The 20,151-nt window shown below is 41.8% G+C and overlaps 1 protein-coding gene across 2 annotated transcripts in view; it reads right to left on the bottom strand.

The window, feature by feature from the left end:
* Positions 1 to 19,830, bottom strand: part of IFT57 (intraflagellar transport 57) — an 84,334-nt gene extending 64,504 nt beyond the window's left edge. The window contains exons 1-5 of one of the 2 annotated variants that reach the window (XM_033943420.1): positions 19,239 to 19,830; positions 10,978 to 11,140; positions 10,063 to 10,181; positions 9,556 to 9,646; positions 9,359 to 9,430 (exon numbers count right to left, since the gene is read on the bottom strand). In XM_033943420.1, the coding sequence (XP_033799311.1) occupies positions 9,359 to 9,430; positions 9,556 to 9,646; positions 10,063 to 10,181; positions 10,978 to 11,140; positions 19,239 to 19,501 (708 nt within the window). In that variant the 5' untranslated portion in view covers positions 19,502 to 19,830. The remainder of the gene's footprint in view (positions 1 to 9,358; positions 9,431 to 9,555; positions 9,647 to 10,062; positions 10,182 to 10,977; positions 11,141 to 19,238) is intronic. The other variant, XM_033943419.1, reaches the window with a different exon arrangement.
* Between the last annotated feature and the right edge of the window lie 321 nt (positions 19,831 to 20,151).

Raw genomic sequence — 20,151 nt, 5'->3', positions numbered from 1 at the left:
TAGTGAGATGTAAAAGTATAAACTGAGGACCAAGTAGCAGCCTTGCAGATTTCCTCAATAGGAGTGGAACAGAGGAAAGCTACAGATGCTGCCATAGTTCGAACTCTATGGGCCGTGACAGAACCTTCCAGTGTCAGTCCGGACTGAGCATAACAGAATGAAATGCACGCTGCAAGCCAATTAGACAACGTACGTTTAGAAACAGGACGTCCCAATTTATTCGGATCAAAGGATAGAAAAAGTTGGGGAGATGATCTGTGGGGCTTAGTACGCTCTAAATAGTAAGCTAGAGCCCGCTTACAGTCCAAAGTATGCAGAGCGTGTTCTCCAGAATGAGAGTGAGGTTTCGGAAAGAAGACAGGCAGAACAATGGATTGGTTGAGATGGAATTCAGAGACAACCTTAGGGAGAAACTTTGGATGTGTACGCAGAACCACCTTGTCATGATGAAAGATTGTAAAAGGTGGATCCGCAACTAGTGCATGTAGCTCACTGACCCTCCTGGCAGAAGTTAGAGCAATAAGGAAGACCGCTTTCCAAGTGAGAAACTTGAAAGGAGTCGTAGCCAAAGGTTCAAACGGAGGCTTCATTAAGGCGGAGAGAACCACATTGAGATCCCAGACTACAGGGGGTGCTTTAAGAGGTGGTTTCACATTGAAAAGACCCCGCATGAATCTGGAAACCAAGGGATGAGCTGAAAGGAGTTTCCCATGAACTGGCTCATGAAAAGCAGCAATAGCACTGAGGTGGACTCTGATGGAAGTAGACTTGAGCCCAGAGTCAGACAAAGAAAGAAGGTAATCCAACAAAGTCTCCACTGCAAGGGACGTAGGATTATGATGATGAAGAAGACACCAGGAAGAAAATCTTGTCCACTTCTGATGGTAACATTGCAGAGTTGCAGGTTTCCTGGAGGCATCCAGAATAGAACGAACGGGCTGAGACAACAGAGTATCATTCGAAGTCAGCCCGAGAGATACCAAGCTGTCAGGTGCAGAGACTGGAGGTTGGGATGCAGAAGGGTCTCCTGATGCTGTGTAAGCAGAGAAGGAAACAATGGAAGAAGAATAGGCTCCCTGGAACTGAGTTGAAGTAGAAGGGAGAACCAATGTTGCCTGGGCCATCGTGGAGCGATGAGAATCATGGTGGCCTGTTCCCTCTTGAGCTTGAACAAGGTTCGTAACATGAGAGGTAGCGGAGGGAAAGCATACAGGAACAGATTGGACCAATCCAGGAGAAATGCATCTGCTGCCAGACGGTGAGGAGAGTAGAGTCTGGAGCAGAAGAGGGGCAGCTGGTGATTGTGAGGAGCTGCAAAGAGGTCTATCTGAGGAGTGCCCCACTAAGCGAAGATGGACTGTAGAGTTAAAGGATCGAGAGTCCACTCGTGAGGCTGGAGAATTCTGCTGAGTTTGTCCGCCAAGGAATTCTGTTCTCCCTGAATGTAGATCGCCTTCAGGAAGAGTTGGTGATCTGTGGCCCAAGCCCAAATCTTCAGGGCTTCCTGGCACAAGAGGCGAGAGCCTGTCCCACCCTGCTTGTTGATGTAATACAATGCAACTTGATTGTCTGTGCACAGCAGGAGGACTTGAGGAAAGAGAAGATGTTGGAAGGCCTTGAGGGCATAAAACATCGCTCTGAGTTCCAGGAAATTGATGTGATGTTTCATTTCCTGGGCTGTCCAAAGACCTTGAGTTTGGAATTCGTTCAAATGAGCTCCCCAGGCGTAAGGGGAGGCGTCGGTGGTGATGATAAGTTGATGAGGAGGTAGATGGAACAGAAGACCTCTGGATAGATTTGAGGATATCAACCACCATTGCAGAGACTGACGAAGAGATGATGTCATAGATATGTGTCGTGAGCAGGGATCCGTTGCTTGGGACCACTGAGTAGCTAGGGTCCATTGAGGAGTGCGCAGGTGAAGACGTGCGAAGGGTGTGACATGAACTGTGGAGGCCATGTGACCCAAGAGTATCATCATTTGCTTGGCAGAGATGGAACGTTGTGGAAGTACCTGCTGACATAGAGACTGAAGAGTTTGAAGACGGTTGGACGGCAGGAACGCTCTCATGAGGACTGTGTCCAGCACCGCTCCAATGAATTGAAGTCTCTGAGTGGGGATGAATGAGATTTGGGTAGATTGATCTCGAACCCCAGAAGTCGTAGAAACAGGATGGTTTGGTTGGTGGCCAGAAGTACCGTCTGAGATGAATTGGCCTTGATTAACCAATCTTCCAGGTAAGGAAAGACTTGAAGGTGGTGAGAGCGTAGAAAGGCAGCCACCACAATCAGACATTTGGTGAATACTCTTGGAGAGGAGGCAAGACCGAAGGGCAGCACCTTGTATTGGTAATGACAATGATGGATCATGAAGCGGAGGAACTGTCTGGAGGCCAGATTGACCGGTATGTGAGTATATGCCTCTTTGAGATCGAGGGAGCATAGCCAGTCGCCCTGATTGAGAAGAGGGTAAAGAGTGGCCAGAGAAAGCATTCTGAATTTCTCTTTGACCAAGCATTTGTTGAGATTGCGAAGATCAAGGATGGGTCTGAGATCTCCTGTTTTTTTGGGGACTAGAAAATAACGAGAGTAGAATCCCTGTCCCTGCTGATCTAGAGGAACCTCCTCTATGGCGTTCAGAAGGAGGAGGAATTGAACCTCTTGAAGAAGGAGGGAAGACTGATGAGTGTTCAAAGCAGACTCTTTTGGCAGACTTTGGGTAGGCAGAGTCTGAAAGTTGAGAGAGTAGCCATGGCGGATGATGTTGAGGACCCACTGATCCAAGGTGATATTTTCCCAACGGCTTATGTAATGAGCAAGGCGTCCTCCTATGGGCTCCGGAAGATGGGCAGATGGTAGAATACTGGCTATGTCCTGGAAAACCAAGTCAAAAGGATTGGGAGGACTTTTGTGGAGGAGGAGACTTCACCTGTTGTTGCTGTTGTGCTGGTCTAGGGTTTTGCCTCTGTTGTTGCCGCTGACGCCGGGGCTGTTGAGAGGCCGGTGGCAAAGGACGAGCCACAAATCGGCGTTGGTAGGCTGATTGCTGCCGAAAAGGCCTGGTAGGTGGGGTCTTCTTTTTTGTTTTGAGGAGAGTATCCCACCTAGTCTCATGAGCTGAGAGCTTTTGGGTAGTGGAGTCCATGGATTCTCCAAACAGCTCATCACCCAGGCAAGGCGCATTAGCCAGTCGATCTTGATGATTGACATCAAGTTCTGAAACCCTGAGCCATGCCAGACGACGCATGGCCACCGACATAGCCGTGGCTCGAGAGGTCAGCTCAAAGGTGTCATAGATCGACCTGACCATGAATTTACGAAGTTGTAAAAGTGATGAAGAAGTTTGGCGAAAGGCAGATCTTTTGCGGTCAGGGAGGTACTTTTCAAAAGCTGACAAATTCTGAATGAGATATTTAAGGTAGAATGAAAAATGGAAAGCATAATTCCCTGATCTATTAGCTAGCATCGCATTCTGATACAACCTCTTGCCAAACTTATCCATGGCCTTACCTTCTCTGCCAGGAGGGACTGAGGCGTACACACTAACTCCCGTGGATTTCTTTAAAGTCAATTCCACCAAGAGAGACTCATGAGGGAGTTGTGGTTTGTCAAAGCCAGGAATGGGGATGACCTTATATAAGGAGTCCAGTTTGCGAGGGGCTCCTGGGATGGTCAAAGGCGTCTCCAGATTTTTGTAAAAAGTCTCTCTTAATATATCATGGAGAGGCAATTTTAGAAATTCCCTTGGAGGCTGTTCAAAATCCAGTGCATCGAGAAACGCCTTGGATTTTTTGGATTCAGCCTCCAAGGGAATAGAGAGAGAGTCACACATCTCTTTGAGAAAAGAGGTGAAAGAGGTTGCATCAGGCTTAGAGGACGGATCTAAAACAGAAGGATCCTCGTCTGCCGATGAACACTCCCCCTCAGAGAGAAGAGGCTCTTCGGAGTCACACCACAGATCAGGATCCTTTACTTGGAAACTGCGGTCTCGGGACTCCGGTGTGGAGGGTTCCAGGTGTCGAGTTTTGTGTGTCGACTTACCCGACCTCTGGGAAACGGTACCGGGAGATGTTATGGGTTGTGCCGGTGCCGAAGTTTGCACAGCCTGGTGTAAGGACCTCGGTTCCGGCGCTAAGATCGGCATGGATACCGACGAAGCCGAATGTACCGGTACCGACAGAGTGGATGCAGATAAAAGAGGTTGCTCCACTGCCGGTACCGGTGGCTCAGACCGGACCGGGACTGAAAGGCTCGGTTTCAAAAGAGCAGGAGGGAGCTGCTGTAATTTCTCCTTGAGCTGCACCTGCACCGCTTTTTTCTTCTGCGGTACCTTCGGTGCCGCTCTACACTCCGAAGAGGAACCCGAGGTCGAGGGGCTCACCTCAATCGGTGCGGAGCGCTTCCACGGGCGCCTCGAGGTCGGCAGGACTGGGCTCGCTGCTACTGAGACCAGAGGACGCTCCAGTGGGGAAGACTTCTTAGCCGGCTTACCTGGAGGATGCGATGCCGGCGCGGTGTCGACAAGGTAGGTGCCGACTGCGTCGGGGCCTATGTCGGGGCCGGTGCCGCCGAATCCGACATATCGGTACCAAACAATAACTGCTGCTGGATCTGTCGGTTTTGGTTCTCTTTTTTAGAGTGGCACAGCGGGTGCAGGTGGACGCCCGATGGTCAGGACCCAGGCACTGTAAGCACCAGTTGTGTGGTCGGTGAGAGAAATGGGCCTCGCGCACTGCTGGCACTTCTTAAACCCGGGTTGGGGGGGCATGAATGTAAAAACGGCTTCTGCCAAATCGAAGGCCGAGGCCTCGATGGTGGCAGAAGGCCCCACCGGGGCAAAACCGAAAAAAGAAGAAAAAAAGAAAATTCTTTTTTTTTTTTTAAATAAGAAAATAGAAAAAAAGGGAATACAATTTCCAGAAAGGTTTACGCGAGCGGGAAGGCTAATGAGGAAAAAGTTTTCAACAGCCGTTGAAAGTGCGTCTTCTTAGCTCCGCGGAAACTAAGAAACTGGGGACCGCGCGCCTCTGTCTGGCGGGAAGGCACTCATGCGTGCGCGGTGCGGCCTACTAGAACTTTCCAAGTTCTTAGAGTGCAATCACTCTAAAATTGTCCGTACCGGGGCTCCGTTGGTGCCGTCACCCATCAGTCAAGAATATGCTGCCTGCTTGTCCTGGGATAACCATTGTTTTGTCGAAGCCAATTAAAGATCCTAGTTTGGTTTCAAATTACAGGCCTATTTAATTAATGTTGATGGAAAATTGTTGGCTTATCTTTTGGCTTTGTTTGGCCAAGGCTCTTCCTTACATTATTGGTATGCATCAAGCGGGTTTTGTTGCTCAGAGACATTCTTCAAATAATACCAGATTGGCTTTTCAGATGTTATATTTAACGAAAGCCATGAAAGATCCGGCCTTCACTGTATCCTTGGATGCAGAGAAGGCCTTTGATAGGGTAGAATGGACCTTCATGTATCAAGCAATGGATTGGTTTGGTATAGGTCCAGGATTTATACAAATGATCCAGACATTGTATAGCTCCCTTGTTGCCAGATTATATATTAATAATAATTTCTCAGAAAGTTTTAATTTACAAAGGGGGGTTAGGCAAGGTTGTCCCTTGTCTCCTTTACTTTTTGATATAGTATTAGAACCCTTATTATTTAGCTGTTCAACAGGTGAAGGAGATACAGGGTATTTCATGTTCTGGTAGAGAATATAAAGTTTCTGCTTAAGCAGATGATATATTACTCTATTTGAGGAATCCTGAAACAACCATTCCATGTCTGCTTGAATTGATAGAAAAATTTGGGAAATTTTCAGGATATAAAATAAACTGGAATAAATCAGAAGTTCTTCCTCTAAATGTACATTGTGCAAAAGGTTTATTTGATTCATTTCCCTTTATCTGGAAAGAGGAAGGCATCAAATATTTAGGTATTTGGATTAAGAACACGCTAGAAGAGACAATGAAGATGAATGAAAAATCTTTATTAAATAAGGTAACAGAATTGTGTGAACAATGGAATCCGTTGCATCTGTCTTGGTGAGGAAGAGTCCAAACTATTAAGATGATGATTTTGCCTGTAGTTTGTTATCAAATGGGTATGATACCAGTTTTTTTTCAGGAGTCTTTTTATAAAAAAATTAAATAGTATTCTTATGAAATTTATTTGGCTGGGTAAAATTGCTAGAATTGCCTTAGTGACTTTACAAAAACCAATTGCGGAGGGTGGGGTAAATTTTCCAAATTTCTATAGGTATCATCAGGCCTATATTATGCGCCAGGGTAAGTATTGGGTCCTCTCAGAGCTCATGAAAAAGTTTCCAGACTGGTTGTGGTTGGAATGGCAGCTCATGTTTCCATTAGGCTCGGTCATGTTCTCAGTATCAAAATGCCTAGATTACATAAAGAAAATAAAATATTAATAGATACATGGTAAACTATACGATATGTCAATAGTTTAACACCTATTCCAATTCAAAAATCTACAAATCAAACTATATGGCTAAACTCCAAGATTCAAATAGGCGGATTCAAGATTGTCTGGAAGGATTGGATTAAAGCAGGCATACGTACGTTAGATGATGTTATATCTAATGGTAAACTGCTTGATTTTTCACAGCTGTAACATAAATTTGGCCTTGATAAAAAAACAAAGTTATAAATGGTTGCAACTGAAGCAGGCTATTCAGGCAGGGTTCCCTGAATGGAAATCTCTTAATAATCAATTTAGTTTAGAATTCTTATGCTTTCAGGCAGACTTCCTGGGACACCAGGCCACACAGTGGTACAAATTATTATCTGGATATATGAATAAAAAACCAAAAACTGGACTTAGAGATATTTGGAGCATTGAGATTAAGCATCAAATTACTGTATCTCAATGGCCACGAATTTGGTTTTGGAGGATGAGATGTACATTGTCTGCATCTATGAGGCAAACATGGTTTTTCCTGTTGCATAGAGCATTCTGGACCCCTGTTCGTTTACAAAAATTGGATTGCTCTAAGTTTAATAGATGCTGGCATTGTCATCTTTTTTTTTTTTTTTTTAATTCTTTATTCATTTTATAATTCACAACAAGTGTACAGTAAATATCAAACAATTAGAATACAATATCACTTGAAAATCTACCATATCATATAACAAAAAGATATAACCCCCACCCCCTCCCACTGTATGGGATGTGTGGGGGCCATTTTTAAATTATTCTAATGAATAATTTACACTTTTCCCAATTTTAATTCTTACATGTGGATCGGGCTGGGGTTGGATTTCTATTAATAATAAATATGAATGATAAGATATTATATTCATGTGGCATTGTCATCTTGATACTGGAACTTTGGATCATCTATTGTTTTACTGGCTTTTTGGCAGTCGATTTGGGATCAAATAAATTGTTTATTAGAAAATCATGTGGCATTGTCATATGACACAGTTTTATTTGGCATGTCTATAAGAGCTAAGTGCCAAATATCTTCCAATAATAACAAATTTTTAATGATTTTGACAGGAGTTGCCATCCAACAAATCACGTATAATTGGAAGGATTGGAAAAGATTGAATTATAGTTTTTGCGAAATTCAGTGTGTCACTTGTATAAAATGGAAAGAGCGTTAGCAGTTCAAAAAGGATGTTTTAATAAATTTAAGGATGTGTGGGGGCCATTAATAAAGTACTGTGATGAACAGTTATCATTTCCCCTATATAACATAAATGATTGTATGGGGTGGGGGGGTGGGTTTTTGATTCTCATCATTTGGTATGAAGGGAAGGATAGATTATATTGTATTATATTATGTAGTTTATTTGATATTGATATGGTGGGTGGGAGGGGGATAAATCTTATTTATGGAAAATTTTGTGGAATTTCAAGTGATGTATTAATGTAATTGCTGTTATTTTCTGTACACTTGATGTAAAATATAAAATGAATAAAGATTTATAAAAAAAAATAAAATAAAAGCCTGTTGTTCTTAGATATTTGACTTTTAGCTCTCATTGACTTGCCAAAAAGCACAGTATCAGAGGATAATGCCACTGGATTTTCCAACAATAGATCACATTAAAGTGGCAAAACTGAGCTTTTCTGAGGCTGTGCAGGGGTTGCAGCCTGGAGGATGGAATTACCAGTTGTGCTGAGCCTCGAAAACCATGAAGGCCACCCCGCTAGGCTAGCTGAGTGTTTAGTCACCTGCTTCAGCAGGGAAGAGGCTAAGCTGAACACTGCAGGCCCCCCGTCCGCCGGCTGTGCCACATGACATGTGGTGCAAAAAACGCTATAAAACACTAAAATTTCACAATTCTGTCAAGAATCCACAAGAGGAGAGCCCCAAAACTCCATCCCAGCAAGTTTCCAGGCAAAATTTGCAGTTTTGAAGAAGCGGGAAGCTTTAGAAAATAAAAAATGCTAAAAATCCAAGATGGCCACCGTCACAAAATTTGTGCTAAAATCGCAATATTTTTCACATTTCCCAAATGTTAAAAACGGAAATTTTAGGATTTTTCAGGAGGTAGATTATAGGGGAACATTCAGAAGCACTCAAAACCCCACTTTTCACATCTCTCTCGATGTGTCTCAGCCTGTTTACTCACTGTAACCTCAGAGGATCAGTTAGAAGTGCTGCAAGCCTGCATTCAGCTCTCTCATAGTAGCTGGATGAAAATAATCACTGTCACAATGGTGTGAAAGTTCCTTCAAAGCTGATCTTCGAGCTACCAATCAGACTCCAATGTCTGACTACATCTTCACTTTTGCAGACCACTGGATGTGCACCGGAATGGGCAGAGGCGTGACAACGCAGCTGGCACTGTGAGACACCGCTGAGCCTCCTAAGGGTGCCTGAGCTTGACCCCTAATTAACAGAAGGCAAGACCACCTCAGGGACGGCCCTGGGCTCCGAAGAAAACTATGCAGGCTGGCCAACAGGTATCCAAAAAGGAATCGGCCTGTCAGCTACAGACCGAAGTATGTGAATTCTCAAGCAGGCAGAGCTTTAAAATCGCTCCAAGCACTAAATTACCCGAAAAGGGACGAAATTACATTGAATTAAAACAATAAAATGGGGAGAGCAGAACACACACAACTGCATCAATGTGTGCAGAAGGAAAAAACTGTACAGGGTGCCAAATTGATCAGTGAAGTACTATAGAGGCAGTGAAAAATCCTGAATGGATTCCTTCTGTAACCATGCGACTAAAGGGAAATAACCTTACTGTCTAGAATGTCTTACCTATTACACTGAAATAAACTATATGGTATTGTATTTAATGGAATATATTAATATGGTTTGGATCATTTTTTTCAATAAAAAAGATTTAAATTGCATTTTCTGCATTTATCATAGCTTACCAACTTTAGTGTTTGTGACTTTAAAACATTCAAATCAATAAGGTGATCATCTTCATTGTCTGTGTCCTCTTCCTTAAAGAATGAAAAAAAACAGATCATTTGTCATAAAACATACAGAAGACCTAGAATTTTTCCCCTACATTTATATTTGTGCAGTCTGATGTTCTCTTCTTATGACCACAAACATACATGCTTACCCGAGTTTCATCCTCTATTTTATTTAGTGTCAATTCTACATCATCTTCCAGTACAGTCTCTTCTTCTAGTTCTTCTGAGGGATATGTAGGCCTAAGGAATGCAAATTCTTATAAGCATTTTACCAACACATGCCTAGTCTACAAAAAGACTCACATATGTAGGGTGGGGAGTACTCAAATTCAGATCCTATGCACTGCATTTGAATTTTAAAATCTACACTAAGGTCCCCTTTTACAAAGTTGCAGTAGCAATTTTCCTGCAGCAAATGCACCAAAACCCATAGGACTTGAACAGGCTTCGGTGCATTTGCCAAGGGGGAATTGCTACTTCAGCTTTGTAAAAGGAGTCTCAAGTCAATAACAGATGTAAAAAAGTAATTTTACAAGGATTCTGAAGCAAGAGATCCCGATGTTCCTGGTTCTTCTTTCAAATTCAAAAATCCATCCTGATGTTTTTCTACCTTGTTCTGTTTAATTTGCACTGAAGCACAATGCAATGAGATTTACCTTTTCCAGCTGAAACCAATGCTTTTCAGAGTTTCTTCCGCTAAACAATCAAGTACATAGCACACTTGTTCTCCATGACCTGCTTTTAGCTTGGAAGGAGGAAAATCCACGGAATTCCCCTGCAACAGAAAGGAAAATTTGAAAGATTAGGTTCTTACCTTTGCTAATCTTGTAAATCCACACTCTATTCCTGGACAAGTAGGTTATGCATCCCATGTTGTGAGACACTGCTTGTAAGAAGCCTCATTAACATAATTCTTTTGACCCTACCCTCTTACCTCAGCACTGCCCACTGAGATCCAGTTTGTGCAAAAGCAGACAGTATTAAGATGAACTGTGGAAAATCCACTAGTCTTTTTCTAGGATAAGCAGCAGAAAATCTGTTTTACTCGTTGTATATTGCCAGGTATCTGTGACCTGGCTTGGCCACTTTTGGAAAAAGGATACTGGATGAACCAAAAACTAATGAAAACTAGGAAAACACTGGTAATAATTCCTTTTTTTTTCGTTTGTTTTTTTTTATTAAATCTTTATTCATTTTCATATCTTACATCAAGTGTAAAATTATTATCACAAAAAATTTTTAATAAATCACTTGACAATCTTACTTATAATCCTTAAAGTATAAAAGAAACCCTTCCCCCCATTAACAATAAATCAATTAGCAAATATCATATTTCCAAATCCCACCCCACCTATATCTTATATACTAACAAGGTGTTTAAGGTTTAATTCCTGATAAACTATGCAAACACCTAATTCTCCTGACTATAATTCCAAAATCCAAAAAACCCTCAAATACCAAAAGGTATCTGGTGCCAAGGATTCCAGAAAAGGACTGTGTTCTTAAATATGTCCCAATATAACCCAAACAATAATGCAAGGCACAAAACACAAGAACCAAATGACACTTACAAAAGACCGCAGCTCTGATAAGATACTGGATATTGTGGCATTGGGGTCATCATATTCTTGTGGCTGTTCAAACTGATGTCCTGATTTATTAATTAGCCAAGCTGCAAGTGTACAAAACATGTAGAACTGTTCTCCTGGGTTTGTAGGCAGAGCAAAGTAATGTCTGTAAACAAAGAAGAAAAAAACAAAAGTATGTTACATAAGAGCATATTATCTTCTTTTGTTTAAGAAAATCTTTTTTCCTTAAATGCCAAACAGAGAGGGAATACATTAAAGAGGCAATGTTATGAAATCCAAGGGTAAACAGTGGTTTACCCAAGAAAAAGGCTTTTATATAATTATCCAGAGGGGTTGTGTATGAGCAAAATAAGCAAGTAGAATTTTTGCTCCTATTTTAAGTAACCCAAGGGTGAGTGTGTTTTGAGGGAGTTTGGACAGAGTGGTGAAGTTCACACACATTTCATATCCTATGCACAAGCATATGTACCGGTATTTCAAATGTACACAATTACACCAACTCCCAAGAAGGAATTAAATGTGTGAGGGTGTATTTATCTGCAATTGTTACAAGTTTGAGAGACTATTTTGTAAAGATAAAGGTACCGATGTGTCTTTATAAAAACAGCACCCCAAATGGTAATTTTTGAAGTCTAAAAAGGAACTAATTTTGTACCTATTCTATGTATAAATAAGATTTCCAATAAATGTAAACGGGATGCGACTTGATACACCGCTTTTTCTGGGTAGTTTACATGGAGCAATAAGTGACTTGCCCAGAGTCACAAGGAGCTACAGTGGGAATCAAATTCACAACCTCAGGGTGCTGAAGCAGCAATAATATCCAAAATTATGAGATCTCTATCAAAAACACTAACAAAACATTTTCAAATATGAAATAAATATTTTAATATAGACCTTCATAAGTGAGAAAGAAGAGTGTGCATATCATTCATCAAATTATTCACCCTTACATCATCGATCCAATTTTCCTTTACTTTGTATAAGGAAAGATTAGGTTCTTACCTCGATAATCTTCTTTCTTGTAGATGTGTCTAGTGGTCCTGAACCATAGAGTTTTGCATCTGAACCTGCAAACTGCTTGCAGAAAAATGTCAATCATCTTCTCAACTCCGCCTCCTTCCCAGGGACCTTCTCCTGCCCTCTCAGTTCTTGCAAAAGCAATCAAGTAGTACTGTAATGAAAGACATAACCGGAAGGAGGAAAACAGGAAGAATCCCCAACAGTACAATTTTGTTCTGCTCTGTAACAAACAATGCCAATAAGTATTATAAAATTCAAGCATCTGCTATAAAACAGATAGAAAAATTTGTGCAATCAGCATTAATCTTATTTAAAGCTCTTAGCTACTTGCATGTTCCACTATCCAACACAGACTCGAAGCAGACTATACACTCTCAAGCGTGTTCTCTTTTTTTCCCCAACTCACCAAGATAGAAATCTGTCCAGCTCCAGACAGATTCCAAGGCAGGTACAGCCCATATACAGGGTGGGGCTTCAAACCACTAGACACATCTACAAGAAAGAAGATTAATTGGGGTAAGAACCTAATCTTTCTTTTTCTAGTGCAATGTGTCTAGTGGTCCTGAACTGCAGAGACGTACCAAAGCAGTCCCCAGAGTCTAGGGTGCTTCCGCTGAGACCACCTTCAGAATGGAGGACCCGAAAGCGGTGTCTTCCCTGGCTGTCATGTCCACCCTATAGAACAGGGGTGGGCAAACGTTTTGACTCGTGGGCTACAATAGGTTCTTAAATTTGACAGAGAGGCCAGACCAAGAGCATCTTTCTATCCTTCCATCCCCCTGTGCAGCAGAACCCTTGCCCAGCTTCCCTCCCATTCCTCGTGCAGAAGAATCCTTGCCTAGCTTCTATCCTTCCCTCTCTCCCATTCCTTGTGCAGCAGAACCCTTGAGCACCTACCCCCCCGCCACCGAAACCCCGCTGATCCTCCATCCTTCCCTACCATCCGAACCCCACCGACCACGAGCCCTACATACCTCCCTCCAGAGCAGCATCGGACCGGCAGCACTTTAAACAAGCTGCTTTGCGGCCTTCTCTCGTCGGGGCCTTCCGTGTGCCACGTTACTGATGACCTCATCAATGATGCATCAGAGGGAATTCCCCGACGAGAGAAGGCCACGAAACAGCCTGTTTAGAGTGCTGCTGGCTCGATGCTGCTCTGGAGGGAGGTATGTAGGGCTCGTGGTTGGTGGGCCGGATTAAAAAACTAAACGGGCCGGATATGGCCTGCAGGCTGTAATTTGTCCATGTCTGCAATAGAACCTGGTAAAAGATATGAGGAGACCACTGTGTAGCCGCTCTACAGATTTCCTCGGGTGAGACAGTCCTAGTCTCTGCCCATGAGGTAGCAACTCCTCTGGTACAATGAGCTTTCAATGTGAGCAGTGGTTGCTTACCACAGCCCACATTCCGCTGCCCCTCATTATCTCTCTCCTCTCCCCCTATGTCCCCCCTCCTCTGCTCAACTGGAAAATCTCTCCTATCTGTGCCCTTCTCTTCCTCTGCAAATTCCAGACTCCGCCCTTTCTGTCTTGCTGCGCCATATGCCTGGAACAAACTGCCTGAATCCCTATGGCGGGCTCAGTCTCTGGCAGTATTCAAGTCCAAGTTAAAAGTTCACCTCTCCTAGAGGAAATTTCGGTTGAAATCTTATGGGATGCTTTCAAAGCAACTATGAGAGGTCAAATTATTTCATATTCTGCATATAATAAGAAACAGCTAAGAAAGCAATTTGTAAGTTTGGAAAAAGAGATTAAAAATTTTGAATCACAGTTGATTAAAAAATGGGAACAGTCTACATTTCAAGTATTCTTAAAAACAAAATGTGAATATAATGAGGTTTCCTCTAAATTAGTAAGGAAAGATATTTTTACTCAGCAAGCGTTGTATTATGGTAGTTCAAATAAGCCTGGAAGGCTATTGGCAAATTATTTAAAAGCAAAGAAAAGAAAGGAAAAAATAGGTATAATTAAGGATGAGTTAGGTAATTCTCATTCTCAGATTGGAAATATATTAAAACAATTTTTAAATTATTATAAGTCCCTTTATTCTTCTGAGTCTTATTTAAGTAAAGAGAAAGATGGATTGGAATTTTTGAGTTTAGTTGAAGGTCCTAAAGTTCCTGATCATATAAAAAGAAGTTTAGATGAATCTATATCACTAAAAGAGTTACAAACAGCACTGAAGTCCCTTAGAGTTGGGACCGCTCCAGGTGGGGATGGATTTACGGTAGAGTTTTATAAAGAATTTCAAATTACCCTTCTACCTTATTTGTTAAAATTGTATCAGGCTCAACTGAATAAAGGTTGTATCTTAGGAACTATGGCAGAGTCTTTAACTATTGTTTTGCCAAAGCCAAATAGAGATCCTACATTGGTTTCAATTACAGGCCTATTTCTTTAATAAATGTAGATGGTAAATTATTAGCTAAGATTTTAGCTTTAAGATTGGCTAAAGCTCTTCCTCATATAATAGGTATGCATCAAACGGGTTTTGTTGCTCAAAGACACTCTTCCAATAATACTAGATTGGCATTCCAGATGTTTTATCTAACAAAAAAAAATTAATGATCCGGCTTTTTCAGTATCACTAGATGCTGAGAAAGCTTTTGATTGTGTAGAGTGGAAATTCATGTATCAAGCTATGGAATGGTTTGGTATTGGATCCGGATTTATACAAATGATTCAAGCACTGTATAGCTCCCCGACTGCTCGTTTATATATAAATAATAATTTTTCAGATGCTTTTAAATTGCAGAGGGGAGTTAGGCAGGGCTGTCCATTATCTCCTTTGCTTTTTGATATAATACTTGAACCCTTGTTATTAGCTATTCGACAGGCAAAGGACATACAGGATATTCCATGTGCTGGAGTGGATTATAAAGTATCTGCTTATGCGGATGATATATTGCTTCATTTGAGAAATCCGGAAACAACAATTCCATGTCTACTTGAAATAATTGATACATTTGGAAAATTCTCAGAATACAAAATAAATTGGACTGTCAGAAATTTTACCTTTGAATGTGTATTGTACAAAAGGTCTATTTGACTCTTTTCCTTTTATTTGGAAAGAGGATGGAATAAAATACTTAGGTATTTGGTTAAAAAATACACTTGAAGAGACAATAAAAGTAAATGAAAAATTTTTATTGCAAAAAGTAACAGAGTTGTGTGAACAATGGAATCCTTTGCATTTATCGTGGTGGGGAAGAGTTCAAACTGTTAAAATGATGATTCTGCCTGTGGTTTGTTACCAATTGGGCATGATACCAGTGTTTTTTCAGGGGTCTTTCTATAAAAAATTAAATAGTATTCTGGTTAAATTTATTTGGCTGGGTAAAATTGCAAGAGTTGCTCTAGTGTCTTTACAAAGGCCAATTAAGGAGGGTGGGGTAAATTTCCCCAATTTTTATAGGTATCACCAATCCTATATCATGCGCTAAGGTATGTATTGGGTCCTCCCAGAGCTTTTGGAACAACTGCCAGACTGGTTATGGGTTGAAAGGTCGCTTATATTCCCACTTAGACTTGATCTTCTGCTTAGTATAAAGATGCCTAGAATACGTAAAGACAATAAAGTATTAATGGATACTTGGAAAACATTAAGATTTGTAGACAAATTAACTCCTGAGTCTATTGGAAAATCTACACATCAAGCTATTTGGGTAAACTCCAAGATACAAATAGGCGGGTTTAAGATTGTCTGGAAGGATTTGATTAAAGCAGATATACGATCCTTAAATGATGTTATTCATAATGGTAAGCTGCTTGATTTTTCACAATTGCAACATAAATATGGTCTCAATAAAAAACAAAGTTATAAATGGTTGCAGTTGAAGCAGGCTATTCAGGTAGGGTTCCCTGAATGGAAATCTTTAAATAATCAATTTAGTTTAGAATTCCTATGTTTCCAGGCAGACTTTCTGGGACACCAGGCCGCAAAGTGGTACAAAATATTATCTAATTATTTGAATAAGAAACCTAAAAATGGATTAAGGGATATTTGGAGCATTGAGATTAAGCATCAGATTAATGCATCTCAATGGCCACGTATTTGGTCTTGGAGAATTAAATGTACAGTGTCGGCATCTATTAGACAGACATGGTTTTTCCTGTTGCATAGAGCCTGTTGCATGGACCCCTGTAAAATTACAAAAATTAGATTGCTCTAAGTCTAATAGGTGCTGGCATTGTCAAATTGTAATTGGAACTTTGGATCATCTCTTATTTTGTTGTCCATTCATTAAGGCATTTTGGCTATCAATTTGGGATCAAGTTAACCTTATGATGGAAAATCATGTGGCATTGTCCTATGATACTGTTCTATTTGGAATGTATGAGAACTAAAAGCCAAATATCTGCAGCAAATAATAAGCTTCTGATGATCCTTACAGGTGTGGGGATCCAACAAATAACGTTTAATTGGAAGAATTGTTCTAGACAAAATTACAGCTTCTGGTGGAATTCAGTGTGTCATTGTACAAAATGGAACGTCTACTTGCAATACAAAATGGTCATTTTAATAGGTTTCAGGATGTGTGGAGGCCAATAATAAATTATTATAATGATTAATGTTAATGTATTATTCTTTTTCCTTATGTGACAATTTGAAAGAATGGGGGGATGGGTGGGTTATGACAATTTAAATATATATTTACATATTTTAAATGATTAATATGCATAGGAATTATATTACATATGTACGGATGTGGGAGGGAGGTGGGATGTAAACTTTTTGGATATATATTGTTATGGAATTTTCAAGTGATAATGTACTATGATGATTTATATTTATTGTACACTTGATGTATATATTAAAGATTAAAAAAAAGAATAAAGATTAAAAAAATAAAGATTAAATTTAAAAAAATTAAAAAAATTAAAAGAATAAAGATTAAAAAAAAAAAAAAAAAGCTCACCTCTTTGAGACTGCTTTTAAGTCCTAACTCTCCTCCTTGGGTTCTGCATCCCCAACCCTCTATGTCAGTGGTCTCAAACTTGCGGCCCGGGAGCCACATACAGCCCACTAGGTACTATTTTAAGGCCCTCGGTATTATAAAGAATGATTCTTTATGGAAAACTTGTGCCTTAAGTGTCCGGCGGTTTTTCTGGAACGTTGCCCGCCTCACTGCTGTAACCTCATGCAAGCGCTTTCCTGTATCTGTATGTGAATTTCCTCTCCACCTCATAATCACGTACAGACGAGGGAAAGCGTTTGCCTGAGTTTACAGCAGTGAGGCGGGCAATGTTTCAGAACATAAGGTAACCATTGAAGGCAGTGCAGCTTGTGCATGTGTCCGGTGATGGAGGAGGTGAGAGCTGAAGGCGGTTGCGGATGTGACCACCGGACACTTAAGGCATAAGTTTTCAATAAAAAAATCATTCTTTATAATATCAAGGGCCTCAAAATAGTTGGTCCAAAGTCTTGTCTCTTGAAGTTGATACTTCGATAGTTTTTCATTTTCTGCATGCTGCACTGCTTTCAGCTGTTTATAGCTGAAATTATCAGAAGTAATCAAGGAAAGATTTATAAAATATTGTTTAGAAATATTTCCTTAATTGCTTCTGATAATTTCAGATTTCAGATAATTCACATTTTGGATTTGCAGGTACTTACCTCTTGCAAAGTTGTCATTTCTTTAATAAGACATTAACTATTTTTTCTGCAGCCCTCCAAGTACCTACAAATCAAAAATGTGGCCCTGCAAAGGGTTTGAGTTTGAGACCGCTGCTCTATGTCATGTCTGTCTGTCCAAGTTAGACTATAAGCTCTTCAGAGCAGGGACTGTCAATTTAATGTCAAAATGTATAGTAATGCATATACCCTGCAGGGCTATAGAAGTGTTAAATAGTAGTAGCAGTAGTATGGTCCCACAAGCAGGTCCCACAAGCAGTAGTATGGTCCCACAAGCAGGCTGTCTTTCTTTCTGTCTGTCTGTCTTTCTGCCTGGCCCCCTGTTTATATCTTTCTGGCTGTCTCTCTGTCTGGCCCCCTGTCTCTCTCCCTGGCCCCCAGTTTTTGTTTGTCTGTCTCTCTGTCTTTCTGCCTGGCTCCCTGTTTTTCTTTCTCTCTGTCTCTCTGCTTGGCCCCCTGTTTTTCTTTCTCTCTGTCTTTCTGCCTGACCCCTACCTTTATTTCTGTCTCTCTCTCTTTCCTTGTATGGATGGCTGTCTTTCTTTCTGCCTGGGCCCCTGTCTCTGTCCTTGGCCCCCTGCCTGTATTTCTCTGTCTCTTCTGGCCCCCTTCTCTCTGTCGGCCTCCCAACACACCCCTCCCTCCAAAGTAGCCCCTTTCCCTCTTCCCCATCACTTCCCTGAGCCGTTTGGTGTTTTTTTGTTGTTGGGGGTTTTTTACCTTGTAACAGCGGCTGCACACGGAACCGACACTCTCCACTAACAGGAGAGAAAATGCCGGCATTGCCACTCTGTAACCGCCACAGCCACTCTCCTCCTGGTCGACAAACCGCCAAATGCGGCCGAAGACGACCGCGCTAAATGACGCTCCACAGTTGCGCGCCTTCTGCCCCCACATGCACCGTGAGGTTAGAATGTTGCCACAGAAGCACACCTCACGGCGCCATACCGCACACTACCTAAAGATTTAAATCAGGGGTCTCCAAAGTCCCTCCTTGAGGGTCAAATCCAGTTGGGTTTTCAGGATTTCCCCAATGAATATGCATTGAAAGCAGTGCATGCACATAGATCTCATACATATTCATTGGGGAAATCCTGAAAACCCGACTGGATTCGGCCTTCAAGGAGGTCCTTTGGAGACCCCTGATTTAAAGTGACAGTACATTTGGTAGTGTCTGTTCCAGGTTCATGGATAACATTTCCCACATCTGAGAATACTGTCTGCTTGTCCTTAGAGAACTTTCACATTACCTTAAAATTAAAAGCTGCATGCACAGCCACTGGTGTAAAGCTCTACTAGGCAGCTTTTTGCATCGGCCTCACAAACCCATAACTCAGCTTTTGGTTCTTCTGCACACTTCTCTGCAGCATCTGTGCAGAACAACCATTGCAACGTACCGGGGATCAGTCTAACTAAGACTTTGGGTTCAGTTAGCTCCCGTGCAAAATTCGTGTTTGCGTTTTATGTCAAATAACATTGTTTGCTGAAGCCGAGCCGACATGTGCGCAAAGTCTGCCGCATTTTATTGTTGCCACCCCTTCGGAGTGGGAAAGCTATGGAGGCTCATTAAAGCACACACCCCTTACCTAGAAAGCGCCTTCATGTTGTGCTTCCGTAGCACCTCCTGCTCATAGTTCAGTAGCTTCAGTTTGTCCAGCAAGTCCTCCATCATCACGAACATCTGAAAGACAGCTCCAGGACCGCGATCCTCGTCGTCACCTCGTCTACCATCCTCCGCCACAGCGGCGGCGGCGGCGGCACCTCCAGCCGCCACCTTTGTGGTTTCTTCGGCTGCTCCCGCCGCAGGCGCCACAGTTACACAACACGGGCCTATCGCTCCCGTTACCATGGGAGATGCGTCTCCGGTGAGGGGGCGGGGCCTAGTAGGCTCGTTAGCCTTAATTCGCGCGCTGGTTTTACCCGCCAGTTTAACTGTTTAACTTAAATCAAAGAGAAACGTTCGCGCACTTGTAAAAACTCGCTCCAGCTATGATTCTGTTCCACGATAGCCACCAGGATTTGGCCGTAGAGATTTCTTTGGAAGCGAAAGTAGAAAGCGTGAAGTGAGGGAAAGCTGGCAGAGTTCCGATTGTGTGCGTTGAAAGAGGAAAGTGTAAGAGAGCTGTAAGTTCAGATGTCACAGAGGGGTAAGCACGAGCTGTATTCCAAGCCTCTTTCTGAGTTGGCCAATCATCATCATCATCACAAGTCTGATCGACAAAAGTTGAAAAAAAAAAAAAAAAAGGTGGGATCTGTTCTGGAAACGAGATTCTGAATGTTGTTACACGTGTTTGCATAACAGTACTGTAACTACAAACTTGTGATAGGGTGGAACTTAATTTGCATGTCTTATCAGGTCAGTGCCAATGAATCTACAGTGGTGGTCTTTGAACAGAGTTACAGAGCTTTATTCAATTGTGTGCCCAGTCAGTGGCTACCTAGCATATGTGACACCCGGGGCCCATCATTTTTTTGACACCCCCCATCTGTATGAAAAAC

Source organism: Geotrypetes seraphini, chromosome 4 (genome assembly GCF_902459505.1).
Source record: "Geotrypetes seraphini chromosome 4, aGeoSer1.1, whole genome shotgun sequence".
NCBI lineage: Eukaryota > Metazoa > Chordata > Amphibia > Gymnophiona > Dermophiidae > Geotrypetes > Geotrypetes seraphini.
The sequence above is the reverse complement of the archived record's forward strand: the minus strand, read 5'-3'. Positions and strand labels throughout refer to the sequence as shown.